This window comes from Cibotium barometz, chromosome 34, assembly GCF_041138505.1.
Source record: "Cibotium barometz isolate CiBa-2024 chromosome 34, ASM4113850v1, whole genome shotgun sequence".
In the NCBI taxonomy this organism is placed as follows: Eukaryota; Viridiplantae; Streptophyta; class Polypodiopsida; order Cyatheales; family Cibotiaceae; genus Cibotium; species Cibotium barometz.
Window position 1 is genome coordinate 13,183,422 of NC_141079.1, and position 25,529 is coordinate 13,208,950.

Consider the following 25,529-nt stretch of genomic DNA (forward strand, 5'->3'; position numbering starts at 1 on the left):
CTTCAGCTACTATGGACATTTCTTCACTGTGAGACCAAGTTCGAGGTTCTAATCTGCTAGGAGGAGGAACAATAAATGTGGAGCCAAGCTAAGAACTGGCTCCAAAATTGATACTACAAACTAGGAATCTTCGGCAAACCCCCATTGATCCCCTTGCCGCTATAGGCTTAGAAACTTTGCATTAGGCATGCGAAAGGACATCTATAGTTGGATCTCATGTAACCTAGCGAGACATGTTGGGAATGGCAAGAGAAATATAAAAGGGGGTCGCTATGAGTCACGACAATCAAGGACGAACTAATCACTAAGATCAGTGCTTTATATGTATATATTATATGATGCCTCTCGCTTGTCATTATCATTGGTGGCATTGGGTCGATCGCCTCCTCTAAAGACTCTTAGGTCCCTTCAATATAAAGGCCTGAAGCTTTGTCTTCTCCATCGAAAATCCATGCGTTTTAGAATCTTCATCTCCATCTTCTGGTTCTTACTCTTTGCTATCGAGATGACCATGCAGGTGCGAAATAAGGAAATCCATTTTTTTGAGGTTTTAATTAAAATTTCCTATAGTGAATTACATTGTTTATGATAATTTTCTCTCGTTGATTGTTTTTTTTTTTTTTGGCGATGGCAGGAAGAAGCTAAGGTGTACATAGTCTACCTTCAAAAGCAGGATGGCGTCGCACCAGAAGCCCTTGAAGCATCTCACCTCCAAACCTTAAGCTCCGTTCTTGGCAGGTTGGTCTAACCCCAAAAAAATAAAAAATAAATAAAATCAGAATTATCCTGAAATAAGTCCAGTGTCTTCTTTTAAGTAAATTTGGGGCTAATAATCTTTCCAAAAAACTTTGCAAATTGTGAGACTTGGATTACGTTTTCTTGGTGTGTATTATTTATTAATGTGTTTTAAAATGGAATTCTACATCCTAGTGTATTTCAACAGAAAAAACAAGAGGTTAACTTTTAGCGAGGAAGGGACAGAAATTCAAAAGGTATTTATAAAACCCCTTACTGCAGATGCTGGCCCTTTAAAATGACTTCTCTCTCTTGACAAAAGGTCTTCCCAGAATTGAATCTATCAATACCCCTTATGTGACTTTATCTATGTAAATTTATCTAAAAAAAAAATGATTTTGTGAAGTTTCATATGAATCCATGTGCTATTCTTGTGGACCACCACTAGAATGTAAAATGGCTTGGGTTGAGGATATGCTAGTATGTCTTATCTGATTTTGATGGGGGTCATGCCATTTTGTTTAAAGCAGGTGTGCGCTAATGTGGTACACTCGTGTCTCGTCCTGGTTATCTGTCTCTTGGGCTTGGCACTGTCCAATCTTTGGACGAAAGATGTAGGGAGTTGACATTGGCTTTGTTCTTCTTGCATCCTTTGTAGAGAGAGAGAGAGAGAGAGAGAGAGAGAGAGAGAGAGAGAGAGAGAGAAGGGGGAGGTCTATGAGACAATGGTATGGGGTCATGCCATTTTGTTTAAAGCAGGTGTGCCCTAATGTGGTACACTTGTGTCTCGTCCTAGTCATCTGTTTCTTGGGCTCGGTACTGTCCAATCCTTTGGACGAAAGATGTAAGGAGTTTTTGATGTTGGCTTTGTTCTTCTTGCATCCTTTGGAGAGAGAGAGAGAGAGAGAGAGAGAGAGAGAGAGAAAGAGGGGAGGTCTATGAGACAAAATGGTAATCTACATCAAAAGTACGGCTACCATGCACATTGGCATGAAAAGACAAGAAGAACTGAACACAAAATCGTACATGACTAGATATGTAGACTAATAGTGATGAATATAGAAAAAGAGGAGGTGAGCTAGTGGTGGAGACGTAAATGAGTGGGCAACATCTCCTATATATAAGTTTGTGGATGAGGTATGAGGGGTGTCCAAATCATGGCTTCCTGTTGCTTGTTGTTGTGTTGACGGGAAATTCTTACTTGCATAGAAACTATGTTTTTCTAAAGGACTGTCTTACGTCACTCTTGACTCCTTTTGGAGGTTGTAAGCTCGAGGCCAAGGTCTCCAAAGTGCAGTAGAAACTCGAAGTTATATGGTTTACCTTGTGACATAGTGAGTGATAGGGACTCCAAGTTTATTGGAAACTTATGGTAGCTAGTCTTCCAGAAATTGGAGACCAAGCTGAGTTTGAGTTCCTCTGATCATCTTCAATCCGAAGGGTAGACGCAGAAGGTAAATAAGGTTTTGGAGGGTATGCTTCGTGCATGTCTCCAAGAGACCATCGGATTGGGAGAGGTACATCCCAATGGTTGAGTTTGCCCATAAGAGTGCTAAGCATGCGGCCACTAGTTAGAGCCCGTTTATGCTAATGTATGATTACTAACCTAGATCTCCCGTGGCTATGGGACTTAAGGGTATTCAGAATGATGCAGCTAGGGATTTCTTAGCAAATATGCAGGAGATGCTAGCCAAAGCTAGAGATTCTATCAGGAGTGCTCAAGACAGAGCATGGGTTTATGCTGATAGATAGTGTTTGCCAAGGGAGTTATCCGAGGGAATGCTGTGAATACCCAAGAGTTCAGAGACGTTACGGACGGGGAAGCTTGGAAAGTTATCCCCTAGGCATTGTGGACCTTTCGGGATCCTTAAAAAGATGGGAGAGGTAGCCTATAGATTAGAACTGCCTCAGAATGTGAAAGTTCATCTAGTCTTTCATGTTATTAGACTGAAAGAGATGTTGGGAGCTAAGGATAGCATTGTGACTCCTTGGGAGCTTGTTGAGGATGTCCTATGTTCCACATAAACCGGAAGTGATGATGGATTTCAGGGAAAGGCAACTTAGAAATAAGTTGATCCTTGAGTAAAAATTAAGTGTCTAAGCAAGAAAACCAAGGAAGCTATGCTATAAACTAGAAACTCTCTCCCAAGTCGAGTCCTCCTCTACCTTATCTGAAACTGTAGAGTAGCTTCCGACCTCAGAAGGTATCCTTTTTCCCTTGGCTACTCGTTCACCAAAGTCTTATTGTGGGCACATGGTTGGCGACTGCAAGCAGACCAGCGAGATATTGTCGTTTTGGCAACCCTGAGGAGAGCTAGAGACTCTACCTTTGGGACTATCCCAAGGCCCAGCAAGTTTGGTAACGCATCCTCTACCTATTCAGCTCCAAGCCAAGCATCGCTCCCCAGTCACGTGGGGGGCGGTCACCTAGGTTGCACAAGCAAGGGAGGCTCTTTTTACAAGGACAACAAGAGCAGTCTAGCACTGTGCCTATCCCACTTGTACATCTTGGTAACTATTGTAGTAGCAGTTCCGATTTGGCCTTGGACCCCAGAGTCCAAGGCCCAGCAAGTTTGGCAACGCAACCTCTACCTCTTCAGCTCCAAGCCAAGCATCGCTTGCCCAGTCACGTGGGGGGCGGTCGCCTAGGTTGCACAAGCAAGGGAGGCTCTTTTTACAAGGACAGCAAGAGCAGTCTAGCACTATGCCTATCCCACTTGTACATCTTGGTGACTATTGTAGTAGCAGCTCTGATTTGGCCTTGGACCCCAGAGTTCACACAGCTCAAGATGAGAGATGATGAGCGGCTTCGTAACATGGCACATCTTGCAGGCAGGTGCAGCGAGGCCATCGATGGCCAGCTCACTCCTTGAGCAGAGAGCATCATAGTCATTTGGGTCCATCTCATCCACACCCTCACAGGCTGCAATGAGTGCCTGGTTGGTAATTTGGATCACATGTGACAACGGCGGCGGTAGGCGTTTTCGCATGCCTGGACTCCTAGACCCTTTCTTTCTAGGAAGGACGGCGGTGTTTCATGGCACTACAGCCCCCAGTGTGGTGGATGCAGCCTCCCTCCGATAGAGCGGCCATCCATGAAGGGAGCTCCCCCACCATTCATTTTGTACTTTTGACTACTTTTCAGCATGGTTGTATGCAACCTCTTGGCTGGTTTTTTTATTTAACTAATAGAAGGATCTTCTCTTGGGGAAAAAAAAAAAACAAACTCACTCACGGTGAGGAATTCATATCCATTAGCTCGGATGGATGATCTCATGGATTGACCTCGGGGATCTAAATACTTCACGAAGATCGATTTAAGATCGGGTAATCACCAGATTAGGATTAGATCTGAGGATGTCCCGAAAACCAGCTTTTGGACAAGGTATGGCCATTACAAGTTTTTTGGTCAGATTAAGCGGACGAATTAGACATTGGAAGATATGCTACGGGCTTATGTTTCTAGCAAGCAATTGGAGTGGTAAAGGTATCTTCCACAGTTAGAATTGGTGTACAATAGTAATAAGCATTCAAGTAAGGGATATAGCCCTTCTATGCTTATGTACAGTTTTCATAGGAGCAAGGCTTAAGGCTCACCTCCCAACCATAGAGTCACTCTGGACTCACCCCGAGTAGGGAGGCCATCACTACATCCTAGATAGAACTCACTATGTCACAAGGTAAACCATATCAACAATCTATTGTGCCAATTCAAGAGTCGTTATTGTTTTCCTTGGGATAAAAAACTTGCCATCTTTGTCAATTTGTCTACCACCACCCAAATGGCATCATGCCCTCTGCAAGTGTGTCGTAATATACTTTCCCATTTACTACAAGTGATCCCCAGAGGATGTAGCAGTCCTCCAGTCCTATTGTGCTTAGCCTTATTCCTCCCCTCCCCCTCCCCACTCCCCCTCCCCCCCCCCCCATGACCTACTTGTAGAAGCATCGTGACAGTCATAAAGGATCCTCCTCCTAATCTTGCACTATTTGGCACGCAAACCCTATCATTTTGGAACAACAATCTGTTTCGAATGAGATACTGACCTCTAGTCACCTTGATAGGTGGAATGATCCCTGAGCTTTGTTTTGTAATAATGGAGCTCCTTGCCTAGATTTGTTGCCAAAACCGACCAAAATATCTATCGGTCTCACATAAGCCCTCTTAGGGAATCATAAAGGTCAGCTTGAATCTTGATGAAACTCAAAAGATTCACCTCCCCAATTCGACTCAATGCATCTGCAACCCTATTCAAACTACCCTTTCGATACCCGATCTCCATGTCAAAAATCTTCTATCAACTCTGCCCATGGCACCTTCTTCCCCCTCAACTTAGGTATATCACAAAAATGCTTGATCGACTCATGGTTGCTCAAAACAACAAATTTGGATCCATATAAATAATGTCTCCAAATTTTCAATGCATGAATAATCGCGTATAATTCTTTCTCCCTAGTATGCCATCTGATCTGGGTATCATCAAGATTCTTGCTTTCAAAAGCCACAGGTCGGCCTTCTTGGAATAAGGTGGTACCTATCGCATAATCATTGGCCTCTGTCTCAACCACGAATGGTGATTGTTGGACTTTTGCCCACATGCTTTGAGAAGGTTAGAAAGGGGTACGTTCGTGTCAATACTCTCTCACTGACTTCTTAAGAAAGGCCCGAATCCTAAAAAATGAGCGAACTTGTTCGACAATCCGAGATATTAGCCAATCTAAAATCTGTTGGATCAACACAAGATCTATGCTTATCCCATCTCTGGAAATCCGATGACCTAGGTATGTGATTTCTTTCACACTTAGAGATTCTTGCATGCAGTCGTTCATGCCTTAGAATCCCCAAGATATACTTGAGGTGCTCTACATGCTTCTCCAAAGGATGGCTATATATCAAAATATCGTATAAGAATACCACAATAAATTTTCCCAAACAATCTCAAAAGAGATAGCTCATCATCTGTTGAAAAGTAGCAACAGCCAAAAGGTAATACGAGAAACTTGTAATGACCATATTTGGCTCGAAAAGGTGTCTTAAAGACATCTTCCTCGGCTATGTTGATTTGATGATAACCCGTACGAAGATTAATCTTCGTAAAATAATTGGCTCCTGGCAGATCGCCCGCTCTAGAAAGGGGGTATCTATTCTTAATTGTAGTTTTGTTCAACTTTTATAGTTGACACACATCCTCCAAGTTTCTTCTTTTTTATACTTCAAAAGCACTAGAGCTCCTCAAGGGTAAGATATTTTGACAACTGTCATGTAATCTCATCCTCTTCTAGCTAGCTCATCCCGTGAGGTGCATACTTACAGGCTGAATTTTGTGGAATCAAACCAATCCTATGGTCAACCGACCGACTCGGCAGTAAACCATGAGGTAACTTTGCGGGGAAAACATTAGTGGATTGTGCCTTGATGTTTTCTAACTCACATGTCTCCCAAACATCTAACTTACTAGATTTAAAATCAGAAGTAACATCGGATGAAAGAGGATTAAGAACACATTGAAACACTTCGTAATCAAAATACGAACTCTGTGGTATATTATGAAGTTCTGTAGAGTTTACAAGAGCAGAGGGTGGGACTCCAAAATCACGCTTGAGACAAACTTGAGTATGATCTCTCTAGTTTACATGGACGTCATGGTTATGAAACCATTCTTTACCTATAATAATATTACCCTATCTAGATTCGTCAACAAAAAATAAAGACTATCTGAATAACTCTCGATAGCTATATGTAACTGGGCCACACTTCGATCCCAGATTTGTCCATGCCCTGTTGGCAGCTGCCAGGTTCACATGGTAGACATGATCACTTTTTCGGATATCCACTTGTCACCAATTGGCCGACCATTTGGTCCATCTCCAGTTTTTGCGTCTCGTTCACTTGAGGCCAGGCCGGTGTCTCATGTGAAGAGGCCAGTATTTTGCTGACATGGACGAGAGCTAGACTGGTGCCACCCGTGTGTTAGCAGGATGGTGTCGTATGGACGGGAGCCAGACTAGTGCCACCCGTGTATGACCTGGACTGTGTTCGATCCATGGGATTGTCACGCCATGGAAGAGCCAGTATTCGTGCCGTGTTTTGCCTATGGGACTGTCACACCATAGGGAGACTCGTGCCTGGAACCGTGTCTTACCTATGGGACTGTCACTCCATAGGAAGACCAGGTTTTTATGTTTTTATGTCGTGCCAGTTTTGTGCCGACAGATATTTTGTACTTGTTCCATGAACGGGAGATATGTCCATGTTACTATTTGCACATGCACACATATTTTGCATGTTTGAAACTGTTTTCGCATGACATGTATTTGTGTGTTTGCCTGCTTGACGTGTTACTTACTGAGCGGGGACGCCTGCCAGTGAGTCGTGAAGTCTGCTCTGTATTCTGACAAGTTTTGGTGCATGTGAACAGGTGGTAAGTATGTCGCACTTGTTGTTTTAATGTTTTTTTATTCTAACCCTTTATTTTATAAGGTTAGGTGTTCACACTTATTTAAAAGTGGGCACCCCCTTTGGGCACCCACTTTGGGGCCAAGGTGGGGAGCCCCACTTTTAAGTGAGTGTGGGGGTGGGCATGGTCACCTACCCCCACTAATCCCCCCACATGCATGCGTGGGTATCACCAAAGTTAACTCCACATTAATTTTATTAAAAAAAGGCTTCATCCATGAAGCGTAAGGGATCAATCGTTTCTTTCCTTCAAGCGTGGGCATCCATCGCATCTATCTGGCGTTGGTTCATCACCCGGCGAACTCCTACGCTGGCTGTCCCATCGGCTGCTCCACGACCCATACAAGCGACTGCCTCTACTCTCCCCAGGCGGCTGGCTGCAACTGCACTGCAGGCGGCTATTCTCCCCAGGCGGCTGGCTGCAACTACAGGCGGCTGCTCTTCTCCCTGCGCTACAGGCAATTCAGGCTGCAGCCAACTGTTTTTTGCTCTTACAGGTTGTACTACAGCAGGCGACTCCTCCTGGACCAGCAGGCAGCGTGGTACCTCTATAGACGCCTGTGTGCTTTCCTGCGCATCTCTTCCAGCAGGTTACCTCTCTCCACTGCAGGCACCTACACTACCCCTTTGCAGTCAGAGCATTCATCTGCAGCCAGGCCACTCTATACTGGTTGTTTTTCCACGCTTCTTGAGGCTGAGCCACTTTCTCCTATACAACGGGTGGCTGTGTTCCTGCAGCAAGATTTTACTTCTCCCAAGGCAATTTTTCTATTGCTTATTTGCACGAGGTTGTACTACTTTTCCTTTGGCGGCTACAAGAAGACTTCACATCTCTTGGGTGGTTTCATCTTCTGCACAAACACCACAAGTATTGGTTTTCTATCAACCATTTACAAGTAAGTGAATTTCAGATTCCAGTAAAGTATTTTATGTTTAAATCTGTTAAAGGATTCATCCTCTACGGCCACACCCATTCGGTGCCGGGTTGTCCAAGCTTACTGGAGAACCTCGGTCCAAAGGTGCTGAGATCGGGAGAGCCAGGCGTTAGTATGAGAGCGCCTGTTTGTGCGTGGTCTCGGAACACCAGTGAGGCGCTCTCCGCGGAGTCCAGTGAAAGCACAGGACCGTAGAGATTGGACCACACTAGTGGTCGTTCTGCTTCGAGCTTCTACATCGAAATTCGAGCCTATTTGTTTGGTACTGTTTTCATATGTACATGGACATTATCTGGTTCTTGGAACCCGTGGAGCATTGTATTCATTAAATACTCCCAATAAATATATCATATATTGAGGGGGGGTCGGCCCGTTCCGGCCCCAGTGCTGGTGTCCATCTTTCCATTTCATTTCATTTCAATTTCAAGTTGTATTAAGTTGTCCATTTCAAATTTGTGGTTTTAAAGTTATGCTATTAAGCGTGTGGGTGTCCAACGGAGTCTTTCCCACTTGACGGGATCGGTTTCATTGGTATCAGAGCACGGTTGTTTCCCTCTTCCTAGTGGGGAAACGAACCTGTGTACTGGACATCCCGCTTTTAGCAAACTTTGAACACAATGGACAGCCAAGGTAACCCTTTGGAAGTGCCAAATTCGAGGGGTCCATCTAGTGCTTCTCGTGGGTCTGATGCCCTGCGTGGAAGACACAAGCCCCTTGAAAGGGTTATTGACAGTGAATCCAAGGGTCAACTGTCTCCAGGAAAGACAGTTATGCTTGAACAAGAGCCTGACGCTATGAGGGCTGAAATGGAACATATGAGAAAACTTTTGCAGGCTCAAGAGCAAGAGTTAAAGTTTTTGCATGAAGATCCCCATCTACAAAGTGCTATTGAAGCCAGGAAGGCTGATGCTATGGTAGATGTAACTTTTGAATCAATGGCTCGTGAAGTGGGCAAGAAACCAAGGGAGTTGGCACTTGCCTATCTCCTTCGCAAAGGTGATATCAAAGAGGGGGATGACGGAGAGCTGAAATTCAGAAATCCACCTCGTTTGAAGCATGGAGATCCCGCATCCCAGAGGCTGAAATCTTTTATAGTCACCTCTCGTCATGCATCCTCTCCCCAAGGCACTAAGCCTGACAGATATATTTATGCCAGTGCTCATGGAGGGCATGAAAGACACATGCATGCTAGACATGTATCTCATGGTGACAGGTCTACTTCCAGAAAAATTTTGCCTTCTGAGTTGTCTCATGGAGAGACCATGCCATATGCAGGTAAGTCACATGCATCTGAGTTTCGAGTTCGTGGAGCACATGCCACCGTGTCCCATGAAGCTTCTATGACGGCCCATGGAGCCCATGCAGACAGGGCTGCCCCGTTGGATAAGGGGAAAAGAAAAAGAGAAGACCATGAGCTTTATGCCAGGAAGCTCAAGGAATTCAAAGCAGGTGACAAATCTGTCAAATTTGATGTCTTTCATGGTGAACATGATGCTTCTAAGGTGTTAGCATTTGTGGCACAGTTCGACATTGCTTTTAGCGATGAGGATTTCACAGAAAAGTCAAAGGTGCGCCATGCTAGCATGTTTTTGAAAGGGACTGCTGCCCATTGGTGGATCACTGAAAAGATCACCAAGGATCCCATCTCTACTTGGAAGGAATTCAAAGATAGATTTTATGCTCAGTTCTTGCCACCCAATGCGGAGCAAACTCTCACTCAAAAGTGGGACAGGCTGGAACAAAAAGATAATGAGAGTGTGCAACAGTATGTTAACAAATTCTGGAAAGTGTTGCTGGAAGTGACTCCCTTCATGCAAATCACAGAGGATGAAAGAAAGAGGAAGTTTCGTTCTGGACTGCAACCAGCATATAGATCGGGTATTGAATTGCACCCGAAACATACGTTGCAACAACTCACAGCTTCTGCCCTTGCTACGGAGCAATTGGTGCTCAAGATCAAGCAGGATCAAGGAGGTTCCAAGGGGAAGGACAAGGCTGTCCCAAATCAGCAAAAGCTGGACAGCCACCTAAAAAGAACTTCCGGGAGCCTTACAAGGGTGGTAAAGCTGAAAATAACACATCCAAAGAACAGGGCCCAAGAAAGAATATATTTGGATTAACTCCGGAGCAAAGAGAGCAATATGCTAAGGATGGAAAATGCTTTTCTTGTGGTAGCAAAGACCACATGTTCCGACAATGCCCAGATCGCAAATCAAAGCACGAGGACAAGCACACCAAAGCTAATGTACATGCAGTTCCTGATGTGCAAGGAAATACAGGTCATGATGCAAAAGAGCGAATGGTTTGCAAGGCTTGGGGGCAAATCAAGGATCAGCCCGCACTCTTCATGTTTGATGACTGTGCAACTGACAATTTCATCTCTATGCAAATGGCAGCTGCATTGGGTATTGAGGTTGAAAACATGGGACCTCAGATTGAAGCCGAAGCTGCATTTATTGGTAAAGAGGTGCAGGTTACCCCTTTGATAGGGAAGTTGCGCATCCATATCCAGGGCTACCTTGATAATGAGCATTTCCTAGTTGCTCCACTGAATGGATGTGATGTATTGTTGGGCAAGCCGTGGCACCATAAGCTTGAGCCCCGCAAAGACTACAAGTCTAATATGATTTCTTTTATGCATAAAGGCCGCATGCATTTTTGTCACGTGCATCCCGCACTTGGATGCCACGTAGACATTCTGTACAGAAGGTGCAGGACCTGGGATGGTGAACTGGTCCCATGTGAGCCCAGTCCGGGACGAGTCAGCCAGGGATCCATCTCAGTCGTCCGAGGTCAGGTGTGCATTGTCCTGCACATGAGTCCAAGGTCAGGTGTGCAATGTCCTGCACAAGAAGCAGTGCCAGTCCGCGCTGTGAGTCTCCCTCTGGAATGATGTCAGATGTGCTGAGTATCTGGTTTGCAACTGGATGCCAGGCCTCTGTAGGCATGTAGGTTGCATGTAGAGATGGGGCCAGCCCATAGGGCTACCCCAGTGTAGGTGTTTGCATTGGCATAATTAGTATGGGCATGGGGGAGGCATAGAACCACCCCCAAGGGGCCAGGAGGGCCCAAGACTATGCCCACCAGCCAAGGCAAGGGCTGGAGGGGCAGTCGGCCAGCTCCAGACCCTCTGGACAGGCAGCCGACAGAGGGTATAAGCCCTGGACAGAAGGCGGCCAGGTGTGGGGGGCAGTCCCACACCTATGCGTTGAATGCCCAGCAGCCAGGAGGCTGTCCAGGGGTCATGCGCAGGCTGGACAGGCTCCAAACAGGTGTGAAAAACACTTTATTAAAGTGTGAACACATTTAATTACAAGACTCAGTCGTGGGTCTTCAGTAAACCAGCCGACTGCATGTTTTGGGAAGTATAAAAGCCCAGCCCATAGTTTCATTAGTAGCATCTCACAATTCACCAAGAGCCTCAAGCATTCAAGGGCCAGGACAGCCAAGGGTTTGCTAAAGCTAAGGGGTGAAGGACTGAAGGTCAAGGGCAGGTTTTCCAGCCAAGAAAAGGTCAAGTACTCTTGTATTTGTTTCAGATTCACATCATTCTAATAAAGCAAATACACCATCCGTGGTGGGGGCCCTACAGAGGGTAATTGGGACCCAATACTGTGTCTTTCTCCATCTCCCCCCTTCTCTCTATTTTTCTGCACATAGTCTTTCAGTTTGTGCGTTAATTCCGTCGCGAAAAGAGTGCTGATTTCTGAGTTTTGAAGTACCGATCCTTCTCCGAGGCTTCCGCATATTACAGTGGTATCAGAGCCTACTTCAAGGACGAAGATTCAGCAAAGAAAACCAGAAAATTTTTCGCTCGTGTGGTTGGTTTTTAGACGCCGGTGGACTACCCCTTTCGGAGTGACTCCTGTCCCTCGAAGGACGGTTGGTTTTTAGCCTCCGGAAGCCTCCGGAAGTCTCCCACACAGATAGTGGATGGTCAGATTGCGTTCCGGAAAGGAACTGCATATTCCCGCTATGGCGAGCTTCGGCGACGAGAGAGAACCAGAACCATGGGACCAGAGTGCACCAGGCAGCCCAGCTAGGGCACCCGGCTTGAGTGTACAAGACATGACCAGGAGTATGAGCGCAACGAATTGCTCAAGTCCTTTGGCTACATAGGTGGCCAGAGAGTCGTTGTCTTGTTTGACAGCGGCAGCACGGAGGATGTGATCACGGAAGAGGCCGCTCGGCGTGCCCGCTTCGAGCTCACTCCGGTGGACAAACAAGTTGAGGGATTTAGCACAGGTATGACAACGAGCGTCAAGTATGAAGCTCTAGGTGCTAAGTTAGTCATTCAGGGCATAGAGTTTGTGCGTGACTTTATGGTTGCCCCTCTTGTAGGAGCAGACATAATTTTGGGTATCCAGTGGTTTCACAAGTTCCTTCCTGATGTCAAGTGGGACAAGCACACGTTCCAGATTGATCGGAATGTGTCAAACACCCCTGTGACCATTAAGTGTGAGCCAGGTATTCCAAACTTTCCGCTCATAAGCCACTTGCAGGCTAAGCGAGCAGTCAGGAAAGGCGCACAATGTGCGATGATTTACGTCCAGACAGCCCAGACGGTGGCCAGTGCTTCCGAGAAGTACTCGGTTCTCCATGAAAAGTTCCAGAAGATTTTTCTTCGGGACAGTCTCCCTCCCCAGCTTCCCCCGTCCAGACCGGAGGATCACAAAATTGATCTCCTCCCAGGCTCGGAACCCCCGAGCAAGTTTCCGTATCGCCTTTCTAAGGCAATGGAATCGGAGTTGGACCGCCAACTCCAAGAATTGTTGCAAGCTGGCTTCATCCGCCCCAGCGTGTCGCCGTTTGCAGCACCGATCTTATTTGTCAAGAAGAAAGATGGATCTTCTCGGTTGTGTGTCGATTATCGTGCACTCAACAAGCTGACGATCAAGAGCAGATTCCCGATGCCTCGAATTGACTATATTCTCGAGAGGCTGAATGGAGCTAAGGTGTTCTCTAAATTGGATTTAAAGAGTGGGTACCACCAGGTTCGGATTGTTGAGGGGGACATCCCCAAGACAGCTTTCCGTACAGAACGGGCCCACTATGAATTTGTGGTCATGCCATTTGGTTTGACGAACGCCCCAGCTACATTTAACCGCATGATGATGCGTATTTTCCGGGAGTTGATTGGAGTGTGTGTGTTCATATTTTTGGACGACATCCTCATATTTTCAGCTACAGTTGAGCAGCATGACGTTGATGTGGAGAAAGTCCTTAGGTTGCTGGAAAGCAACGAGCTCTATGTCAATGAAAAGAAGTCAGAATTTTATCTGTTCCAGGTACATTACTTGGGATATATAATCAGTGCCGACGGCATTCGACTTGATCCGGCTAAAGTAGCCGAGATTGTTAACTGGGAAGTACCTCAGACTGCTTATGACATTAGATCATTTGTGGGTATATGCCAGGCATATTCCACCCACATTGACAAGTTTTCTGATCTCTCGGCAGACCTCACCGATCTGCTAAAGGGAGTGAAAACAAGGAGGCAAAAGATTCGAATGACTCCACGAGCGTTGGAGGCATTCCAGAACCTCAAGGTGGCTTTGTCAGAAGCGCCTTGTCTAGCCCTTGCCTCATGGGACGAACCATTTCAGGTGATCACCGATGCGAGTAACATCGCAATTGGCGGTGTATTGCAACAGAATGGTCATCCAGTAGCTTACATGTCTCGTAAGTTACTGCCCGCCGAAAAGAATTACTCAGTCTACGATCGTGAGCTCCTAGCAGTCATTCAGGCCTTGAAACATTGGAAACATTTCCTGTATGGCCGTGACTTCGAGGTTCGCACTGACCATCAGGCATTGCGCTGGATTCAGACAATGCCAAGTGCACAGTGGAGTGATCGACAACACCGCTGGAGTCAAATATTCCAGCAGTTCGGTGGAATGATTGAGTACCTTCCAGGAAAGGCCAATCCAGTGGCCGATGCTTTGAGCAGGAAGGGACAAGTAGCTGCGATTCAGACCACTAGACTAGACCTTGTTGGTATAGGACTAGAAGACATGAAGCACACGTACGCGGATTCCGAGGAATTCGGTACACAGTGGGAACAGGCATTGGATGCCACAGGACCATGCCATTTTCTGATACGCGATGGTTGGCTTTACTACAAAGGCCGACTGTGTGTCATGAAATCATTCCGGGCAGCTCTTCTCCATGATGCCCATGACGCCATTACAGGTGGTCATAGGGGCATGAATTCGACTCTGGAGAAATTAGAACGGCAATACTATTGGCCAAAGATGAGGCGTGATGTGTTTACGTATGTACAACGCTGTGACATTTGTCAAAAGGTGAAAGCTCCTCGTGGAAAGAAGATAGGGTTGTTACAGCCTTTGCCAATTCCTGAGGGTCCTTTCCAAGACATTTCAATGGACTTTGTCACAAATCTGCCTCCCAGTCCGAGTAAGCGTAATACACAGTGTTTGACTATTGTTGACAGGTTCAGCAAATTTGTGATGCTTATTCCTTGCAGGGCCAATGTGACCGCCGAGGACGTTGCCCAGCTTTTCATTCGGCATTGGTACCCGATTGGTGGGATTCCTAGGACCATAGTGTCAGACCGAGATGCCAAGTTTACCAGTCATTTTTGGAGGGCATTGTTTGATAATTTTGGTACTAAGTTGAATTTTTCCAGTGCATTCCACCCACAGACAGATGGCCAGACAGAGATATACAACCAGTTGGCCTTTGATGTGCTGAAGTGTTATGTCCACGATCAGCAAGGTAAGTGGGAATCGTTTTTGCCTTTAGTTCAAGCTGTGTTGAATGACTCTTTTTCTTCAGCTATTGGCAGGACTCCATATGAGGCAGCGTTTGGAAGGCCTTTCCAATCGTTGTTAACCAGGACGTCGTCTTCAGTACCGGAGGCGAACAGAGTGACGGAGTCTTACCAGGAGATCCTAGAGTCCGTCAAAGACAGATTGGCTAAAGCGCAAGAGGCCTACACTCGACAGGCCAATAAAGACCGAAGGGACATGAAGTTTTCGGAAGGAGATTGGGTATATCTTTGGATTATGAAGCAAAGATTAAAGCAGGTGGGCAAGCGATGCCCAAAGTTGTCTTTCAGGAGCTTCGGACCATTCCCCATCCGGAAAAAGATTAATGAGGTGTCTATGCAATTAAAGCTACCTCCGAGTTGGACTATGCACGATGTATTTCATGTCAGTTGGTTGAAGCCATATGCAGGTCCACCCCCTTCAGAGGTCAAAGACGAAGCGGAACCAGACATCATTGATGAAGCAGAAGTAATGGTTCCAGAACAGATCCTTCTGCACCGTTTCAAGCATGGCTCAGGCCGAAGACTACGACAGTTCCTCACGAAGTTTCAGGACCGAGGAACTCATGAAGCGGTATGGCTCGACAAAGAATTCTTCGAAGACTATCCGGCTTTATTGACGGATTATTTGGAGGCTATGCAGCTTCCGTCAAGTTAAGCAGAAGGGGATGTCACGTGCATCCCGCACTTGGATGCCACGTAGACATTCTGTACAGAAGGTGCAGGACCTGGGATGGTGAACTGGTCCCATGTGAGCCCAGTCCGGGACGAGTCAGCCAGGGATCCATCTCAGTCGTCCGAGGTCAGGTGTGCATTGTCCTGCACATGAGTCCAAGGTCAGGTGTGCAATGTCCTGCACAAGAAGCAGTGCCAGTCCGCGCTGTGAGTCTCCCTCTGGAATGATGTCAGATGTGCTGAGTATCTGGTTTGCAACTGGATGCCAGGCCTCTGTAGGCATGTAGGTTGCATGTAGAGATGGGGCCAGCCCATAGGGCTACCCCAGTGTAGGTGTTTGCATTGGCATAATTAGTATGGGCATGGGGGAGGCATAGAACCACCCCCAAGGGGCCAGGAGGGCCCAAGACTATGCCCACCAGCCAAGGCAAGGGCTGGAGGGGCAGTCGGCCAGCTCCAGACCCTCTGGACAGGCAGCCGACAGAGGGTATAAGCCCTGGACAGAAGGCGGCCAGGTGTGGGGGGCAGTCCCACACCTATGCGTTGAATGCCCAGCAGCCAGGAGGCTGTCCAGGGGTCATGCGCAGGCTGGACAGGCTCCAAACAGGTGTGAAAAACACTTTATTAAAGTGTGAACACATTTAATTACAAGACTCAGTCGTGGGTCTTCAGTAAACCAGCCGACTGCATGTTTTGGGAAGTATAAAAGCCCAGCCCATAGTTTCATTAGTAGCATCTCACAATTCACCAAGAGCCTCAAGCATTCAAGGGCCAGGACAGCCAAGGGTTTGCTAAAGCTAAGGGGTGAAGGACTGAAGGTCAAGGGCAGGTTTTCCAGCCAAGAAAAGGTCAAGTACTCTTGTATTTGTTTCAGATTCACATCATTCTAATAAAGCAAATACACCATCCATGGTGGGGGCCCTACAGAGGGTAATTGGGACCCAATACTGTGTCTTTCTCCATCTCCCCCCTTCTCTCTATTTTTCTGCACATAGTCTTTCAGTTTGTGCGTTAATTCCGTCGCGAAAAGAGTGCTGATTTCTGAGTTTTGAAGTACCGATCCTTCTCCGAAGCTTCCGCATATTACAATTTTATTGATGCTGGCAAAGAAGGGGATTCCATCCCAGTTGTATCACACATCCAAATTAATAAAGCAATGAAAAAGAGTCTTTCAGCGTACTTGGTTTTTGTGCGTGATAGTCTTGTGCCAAATCATCAAAATGTGGATGCTATGTCTAATGATAGGCTGAATTTTCTTAATGCATTCAACGACTGTTTTGCTGACTCGTTGCCAGGTGAATTACCTCCCCAAAGGCCCGAAGATCACCGCATAGATCTTGTGCCAAGTAGTTCTCCACCTAACAAACCCGCATACCGAGTGAGTGCTGCACAACAAGAAGAAATTATCAAGCAGGTAAACGAGCTTTTAGAGAAAGGTTTGGTTCAGCCCAGTTCCTCACCTTACTGCTCCCCTGTGCTTCTTGTTCAAAAGAAGGACGGATCATTCCGTATGTGTGTAGACTATAGAGCTTTGAACAAGCTTACCATCAAGAACAGATTTCCTATTCCACGTATTGATGATATCTTGGATAAGCTTAATGGCTCAGCTTGTTTTAGCAGACTTGATTTGAAGAGTGGTTATCACCAGATACGCGTGGTGCCACAAGATGTCCATAAGACTGCATTCAGGACAGCCTTCGGATTATATGAATTCTTGGTAATGCCTTTTGGTCTCACCAATGCTCCTGCTACTTTTAATCGTATGATGGATAGGATATTCCGACCCCATCGCAAGTTTACAGGAGTCTTCTTTGATGATATCTTGGTTTTCTCCAAGAATGAGCAGGAACACAGAACTCATTTGGTCACAGTCTTCGAAGAGTTGCGGAAGCATAAACTTTTTCGTCAATGCCAAGAAAAGTGAGTTTTTCCTTTCAGAGATTCATTATCTGGGACATATTGTATTCAAGGATGGAGTTACAATGGATCCTGCAAAGATCGAGACCATTCGGAATTGGCCCGAATTGCAAAACGTACATCAAGTACGTAGTTTTCTGGAATTATGTTCGTACTAGAGGCGTTTCATAAGGCATTTCGCCATGATTGCCACTCCTCTACATGATCTCACAAAGAAGAAAACTGCTTTCAAATGAGCTTCAAAGGAACAGGATGCTTTCTTGCAGCTCAAGCATGCGATCATATGTGGTCCAGTATTGATTGTTCTTGACTTGCACAAGTCATTCGTGGTTGAATGTGATGCTTGTGGTGATTGCATAGGAGCTGTCCTAAATCAAGAAGGGCATGCAGTTGCATACGAGAGCCGTCGTTTGCATGATGCTGAGCTTCATATGGATATCTATGAGAAAGAGCTCTTGGCTGCAATTCACGCCTTAAAGATTTGGAAACACTACCTTCTTGGGGTTGAATTTGTAGTCAAGACAGATCATCAAAGCTTGAGATACTTTCTATCTCAAACCAAGCGTTCAGAGAAGCAGATGAGAATGGCAAACTTTCTTTCCATGTTTCATTTTCAGATTGTGCATACTCCAGGAAAGAAAAATGTAGTGGCCGATGCACTATCTAGGAGGCCTTATGTTGCTGCAGTCTCAGTGGCCTCTCATGGAGACCTATCTACTATGAGAGATTTGTATCATTTGGATGCTGATTTTTGCCATATATGGACTGATTTGATGGCTGGTCATTCACATGCCTCTTATGTTATCAACGAGGGTTATCTTATGAAGGATAATTGCCTATGTGTGGTGAAGGATTTGCGTCCAACGGTTATGGACAAATGTCACGCTCCACCATATGCTGGTCATAGAGGTATTATGCCTACTACTCGTATGATTCAGAGGTATTTCTTTTGGCCGAGCATGCGTAAAGACATTGAGGCTTATGTGCGTGCATGTATTACTTGCCAAAAGGTGAAATTTGATAGGCAAAAACCTCCAGGTTTGCTTCAGCCATTGCCTATTCCCTCGCAACCTTGGGAAAGTATCACGATGGATTTTATTATGGATTTGCCTAGATCCCAGCATGGGAATGATGCTATTTGGACTATTGTGGACAGGTTTAGCAAGCAAGCTCACTTCTTGCCCGTCAAGAAAACCATCAAAGCTGATCATATGGTAAAGCTTTTTCTTGCTAATATTTTCAAGCATCATGGTATGCCTAAATTCATTGTTGGGGATAGAGATCCCAGGACTACAAGCCTATTTTGGAGGGCTTTGTTTGATAATATGGGTACTAAACTTGAGCTTTCATCAGCTTATCATCCCCAAACGGATGGCCAAAGTGAAGCTGCAAATTCAGCTGTGTTGGATTTATTGAAATGTTATGTGGCAGATCAAAAGACTGCATGGGAGAAGTATCTTCCACTTGTTGAGTTTGCCTACAACAATACGATCCATGCTTCCACAAGAAAGGCTCCGTTTGAGACTATTTATGGCAGAGTGGTTTTGCCACCCATCCTTCGTACAAAGGATGAGATTTTTGCAGCTGATGAATATGTTCGTGACTTGGATGTTGCCTTTGGTCAGGTGCGGATAGCCATTGCAAGATCTCAAGATAAGCATAAAATGGCTGCTGACAAGCATAGAAGGGACATGGAAGTCAAAGAAGGTGATTGGGTATTGCTGAAATTTGAGAAGGCTAGGCTTCGGAAGAGGCCAGGACGAGAAGGATCATATCCTAAGCTTTCTCCTCGCTATTATGGACCCTTCAAGGTGATTCACAAAATCAATGAAGTGTCCTACAGGCTAGCTTTACCTAGTCATTGGAAGATTCACAATGCTTTTCATGTGAGTCTATTTCGGAAATATGTGGGGCCAGATCCTGATCAGCCTGTCACACAGAAGATTCGCCAGAGATTGAAGAGCTTGAGGAGATCCTCCAGCCAGAACAGATTGTTTTTCACAAGGAGAGAAAGCTACCTGCAGGAAAGCTTTCCAGGAGATACCTTGTGAAGTTTAAGAATTATTTGCCTATTGATGCCAAATGGGTAAATGAGGATTATTTTGCAGATTATCCGCAATTGTTGCAGGCATATCTTGAGGCTTTTCAGTTGAGGTCAACTCTTTAGAAGCCCGGGGGGGATGTCACCAATTGGCCGACCATTTGGTCCATCTCCAGTTTTTGCGTCTCGTTCACTTGAGGCCAGGCCGGTGTCTCATGTGAAGAGGCCAGTATTTTGCTGACATGGACGGGAGCTAGACTGGTGCCACCCGTGTGTTAGCAGGATGGTGTCGTATGGACGGGAGCCAGACTAGTGCCACCCGTGTATGACCTGGACTGTGTTCGATCCATGGGATTGTCACGCCATGGAAGAGCCAGTATTCGTGCCGTGTTTTGCCTATGGGACTGTCACACCATAGGGAGACTCGTGCCTGGAACTGTGAAACCGGCCTCTGATAGAAAACCAGAGTGCGGTAGGAGCAATCGCCCGTCCACTTGTAGTCTAGATGATAAACAAAACACAGATTGGAGCTAGAGTGCCCAAATCTGAAAACACAGCGACACCTGTTGGCCCCAAAGCTTGGCGCCCCTTGCGGTATTTCTTTATTCAATTAAAATAATATGTATGGCTGAGTACAACACAAAAACCAGCCAAGAGTTTACACCTGTAAGTCCAATCTGACTGCCCACAAATCCTTCTCAGCACAGAGGATCTATGCACACAGATCTGTGTCCTCAAGCAACACACTGTGCCTCCCTCTGATCAGCCAAGTTCACAAAGCAGGCCAGCCATGGGCATACATCTGGCATAACTCATAAGCATGATACATCTTCTCAGCTCAACATACATATGCTGTTCAATCTCTGTCTTAATCCCTTGTCAATCTGCCATACTCCTCCTCTCACAAGGAGCCAGATAACACATACCTGTAGCAGACATCAAGCAATAGAAAGAGAGATAAATGAACAGAGTCAAGGCTTACCAAGTTCAGCTCGTGAAACAACTCTGGAGGAAGCAACAGCACCAATCTGTGCCTGCAGGCACTTGAACCCACAATCCTGCTTCACACGTGTGCTTGCACTTGCCTGTATCTTCCTCCTGATGCTCACTCCTATGCTGTCCTTGTAAAGTACAGATCTGAAAATCAGCACTGTACTTGATTGTACCGCCTCGGGATACGTGCCAGGCGTTGTACTTGCAAAAACAGCCTGCTGTCCACTTCTGTACCTGCCTGAATCAGCATGCACAGGTCTGTCCAGCACCTGTAAATACTTCTGCAGCAACTGTACCCTCTGTACCTTGCTGCCCGTACACTGTACGGCAGCCGTACCAGGTGTACCTGCTGAAAAACACACTGTGCAGCCTGCACAGGTCTTCTGCGCAGCCCAACCTGCAGCTGTCCTGTGCGCCGCCAGCAGCAGAAGAGAAAGAGAGAGAGAAAGCTTGCGTAGTCCTGGCCGTACAGTGCTGTACGGCTGTTTCCCTCAGAAAAACAGCATCCAAAACTGTTCTACAGCAGTCGCCTCCTCCTCCTTGAGCTTTTCCACGCTTGTTCATCATGCGCATGAGGGAAAGCTCCCCTTTTACTACACGATTCCCAAAAAGGGAAGAGAGAGAGAGAAGAGAGAGAAAACCTCCTTCCCAATTTAATCCCTAGGGCCCTAACTTAATAAGTTCCCTAGGGCCACTAAGGCCTAGGGGCAACTTTAATAAACATTAAAAGTTAATGTTTTAATGTTCCCCCTTCACACCTAGGGTTGTCCACACATCTTTAAACACTGTCCGGGCACCCCCCATGTGAATCATAAAATATTCTGACTCTGCAACCACCATGCACACACTTGTCCTGCTCCATTTTCACAGGGCCATGACATACCCCCCTCTTGAAAGATGGCAAGCGTCCTCGATTGCATTCTGGTGATGCATCAAAATATCCAAAGTGAAATATACAATATGGCAAGATCAGCGTCCCAATCTCTCTGAGCCATACACATGTATCAACATTCACTGCAAACCAATGGCATAGTAATAGTCCAAGTTGTATACCACTGTGAACCATACATATCCACAAAAATGTCCATGTGACTAGTACACATATATCATAGAAGTCCCATAAACAGATGTACTGTCAGCCTCAGTACCTTCGGATGAGATAAAATCTGCACCAAGCGACCTCTAGATGTCATCTGAGCCTGTCTGTATCAAGGGAGTGGAGGTGCTACCCCCCTCTTGAGCATCAGGTAATGCTCCAGACCCATGCTCTGCTGAACCTGAATGAGCCACAATAAGAGTCGGCTCTAACTCAAAGGCATCGAGATAAAGCTGCAAAACCTGAGGTGAATCTGTTAAGTCACCTTCCTCCATCCACTTCGCATCCATCGGTGAATAGTTCTTGAACTTCACAAGATAGCGACGGGAAACTTTACCTCGTACCTTCCTTTCTTTATGTGCCAGTATCTGCTCTGGAATCAGAACCTCATCAAGTTCCTCAACTTCCGGCTGAGCCTCATCTGATACATCCTCAGGCACATCCCCACGGAAAGGTCTAAGAAGACTCACGTGAAAAGCATTGTGAATCCTCCAGTGATCTGGTAACTTCAAACGATAGGTTACCTCACCAATCTTTTCCAAAACCTGAAAAGGCCCATAATATCGCATGCTCAACTTAGGGAATAAGCGCTCTTTACCCTTCATCTTCTTGAGTCTAGCCTTTTCAAAACGCAAAAGAACCCAATCACCCAATGCAAACTGTAAATCACGTCTGTGACGGTCTGCGGCTTTCTTTTGCTTCTGCTGAGTTTTCTGGAGGGCCAACTTAACTCTCTGATAAGCTTCATCCAAGCTCTCCACATACTGATCAGCCTCAAAAATCTTATCCTTTGTATGCAAAATGGGTGGAACCTTCTTCCCTCCTTCTACAATCTCAAAAGGCGCCTTGCCTGTCGAGCTATGTACAGTGTTGTTATATGCAAACTCCACCAAAGGAAGATACTTTTCCCATTGTTGCTTGTGCTCTGACACATAACACTTGAGAAGATCCAACACTGTAGAGTTAGCCTCTTCTGACTGACCATCTGTCTGTGGATGAAATGATGATGAAAACTTGAGAGTTGTACCCATGTTGTCAAACAACCCTCTCCAAAACAAACTCGTCATCCGTGGATCACGGTCACTAATGATAGACGTAGGCAAGCCATGATACTTGAAGATGTTCGCCATGAACAACTTCACCATATGATCCACTTTAATTGTCTTCCGCACGGGAATGAAATGAGCTTGCTTACTGAACCTGCATATGATAGTCCAGATGCCATCATTTCCCGTTTGTGTCCGTGGAAGATCAAATACAAAATCCATGGCAATGCTCTCCCAAGGTCTATCCGGAATAGGTAAAGGCTGTAATAACCCTGGTGTCTTCTGACGGTCAAACTTTACCTTCTGACATACGATGCATTGCCTCACAAAGGCATCAACATCTCTTCTCAAGGTTGGCCAATAAAAGAAAGTCTCCACTGCTTTGACCGTGGCGTCAATCCCTCTATGACCTGCATACGGTGGAGCATGACTTTCAATCATAACCTTGAGTCGCAATGGCCTGGTAACACACAGTCTGCCATGCATCAATAAAAACCCATCTCTGAGAGTGTAATGCTCATGCCGCTGACCCTCAGACATCTGATCATACAACCTTTCAAAATCCTCATCATGGGCATACTGCTCTTTCATTTCATCAAGCTCATGATGATAAGCAAGTGAAACTGCAGAGACCTGTGGCTTGCGTGACAAAGCATCTGCCACTACATTCTTTTTGCCTTCCACATGCACAATCTGGAAATGAAACATTGACAAAAAGTTTGCCCAACGCATATGCTTCTCTGAAAGCTTAGTCTGCGTGAGGAAATAACGCAAAGTCTGATGATCTGTCTGTACAGTGAAATCAGCCCCAAGCAAGTAGTGTTTCCATGTAGAAAGAGCGTGAATTACAGCCAACATCTCTTTCTCATACACCTGTAAATGCTTCTCAGCATCTTGCAAAACTCTACTCTCATAGGCTATCACATGTCCCTCTTGCATGAGAACTGCACCAATGCTACTTCCACATGCATCACACTGGACAACAAAAGCCTTTCGGAGGTCCGGTAACACCAATACTGGGTCCGAAGTAAGCTTTTCTTTGAGCTTTTTGAATGCTGTAATTTCCCGATCAGCCCATCTAAACGGAGTTGCTTTCTTCGTCAAAGCATGAAGAGGTGAAGCAATTTCAGCAAAGTGCCGTATGTAACGCCTATAATAGGAACACAATCCTAGAAAGCTGCGTACATCATGCACGGTCCTCAAAGCTGGCCAATTAAGTATTGCTTCCACCTTTGCTGGATCCATACGGACTCCATGACCAGACACTATATGCCCCAAGAAATGTATCTCCTGCAAAAAGAACTCACTCTTCTTGCCATTAACCACCAATCTATGTTTTCTAAGTTCTGCAAACACGATGGCCAAATGCCTTCTATGCTCTTCCTCAGTTTGTGAATGCACAATCATATCATCAAAGAATGTGCCCACAAACTCTCTATGAGGCCTGAAAATCCTGTCCATCATTCTGTTAAATGTGGCAGGCGCATTCGTTAAACCAAAGGGCATAACCAAGAACTCATACAACCCAAATGTGGTTCGGAATGCTGTCTTATGCACATCCTCGGGTCTAATGCGTATCTGATGATACCCGCTTTTCAAGTCAATACGACTAAAAACTGTGGAGCCCTGTAAGCGGTCCAATATGTCATCGATCCTCGGTATGGGGAATCGATTCTTGATGGTATTCTTATTCAGCGCTCTGTAATCAATACACATGCGCCAAGAACCATCCTTCTTCTGCACTAAGAGCACAGGTGAGCAAAAGGGTGATGAGCTAGGCTGAATCAACCCCTTATTCAATAGCTCCTGCACCTGACTCATAATCTCTTCTTGTTGGGCTGCACTAACACGATACGGCGGTCTATTCGGTGGAGTACTACCAGGTATCAGATCTATGGCATGATCTTCTGGCCTCTCAGGAGGTAATTCTCCTGGCAATGACTCGGAAAAACAGTCTTGAAACCCACTTAAGAAATCAGCCCTGTCCTTATCTAACATTGACAAATTAGACTTAGACTCATCATCCTGTGCATCCTTTACATAAATCAAGTACGCGGAAAGATGCTTTTTCATTACTGATGAAATCGCCGAAGCGGATACAATAGGAACAGATTCCCCTTTGAGTTTTACATCCAATACATGCTCTTTCCCTCTATGAGTCAGAGTAATTTTCCTATTGTAAGTATCCACCACCGCATGTACCCTGTGGCACCATGGCATCCCCAACAAAACATCACAGCCATCCAAAGGCATGATGAAGAACTCCTCGCTGTCCACATAACCCTGCAAATGAAGCCGAAGCTTCCCAATAATAGGAGTAACGGGTTCTGCATACCCTGGACAAGCCATATTTGCCTCATGTAACGACCCCATCTCCTCTGCGCGAATCCCCAATCGGCCAGCCAAATCTGGTGAAATGAAGTTGGCTCTAGCACCTGTGTCAAAGAAGATCAAAGCATTCTGATCTCTCACTTTGCCCCATGCCCTGCACAACTCTGTAGCTTCACCACTTAGCTGCTCACCCACAAGATCAGGAACTAAGCCTGCAGAAGGCTTTGGTTTCTTTGGCTTGGGCTCTCCTTTATTGTCAGGGTCCTTCTTGGACGTTCTCTTGGGGCAATTGAATGACATATGCCCCTCTTCAGTACAGTAAAAACACTTTTGAGCATCTCTCAAAGCCTGTCTTTCCTCAGAAGTCCTTTTGGGCATTGGCAACTTCTTATACTTTGTCTCTGTAGACCCTTTAGCATCACGAGAAGCATGCCCAAATTTTTCAGCTTTCTTGCTCAATTTCTTACTGCCCTTAAATCCAGATGAACCACCTGTGAGTAACGCATTAGCTGT

The 25,529-nt window shown here is 45.8% G+C and overlaps 1 protein-coding gene across 1 annotated transcript in view; it reads left to right on the forward strand.

Moving 5' to 3' along the window:
* The first annotated feature begins 204 nt into the window (after positions 1-204).
* Positions 205-25,529, forward strand: part of LOC147618713 (subtilisin-like protease SBT3.17) — a 48,510-nt gene continuing 23,185 nt past the window's right edge. The window contains exons 1-2 of the mRNA XM_086773746.1: positions 205-517; positions 635-738. Of these exons, the coding sequence (XP_086629872.1) occupies positions 323-517; positions 635-738 (299 nt within the window). The 5' untranslated portion in view covers positions 205-322. The remainder of the gene's footprint in view (positions 518-634; positions 739-25,529) is intronic.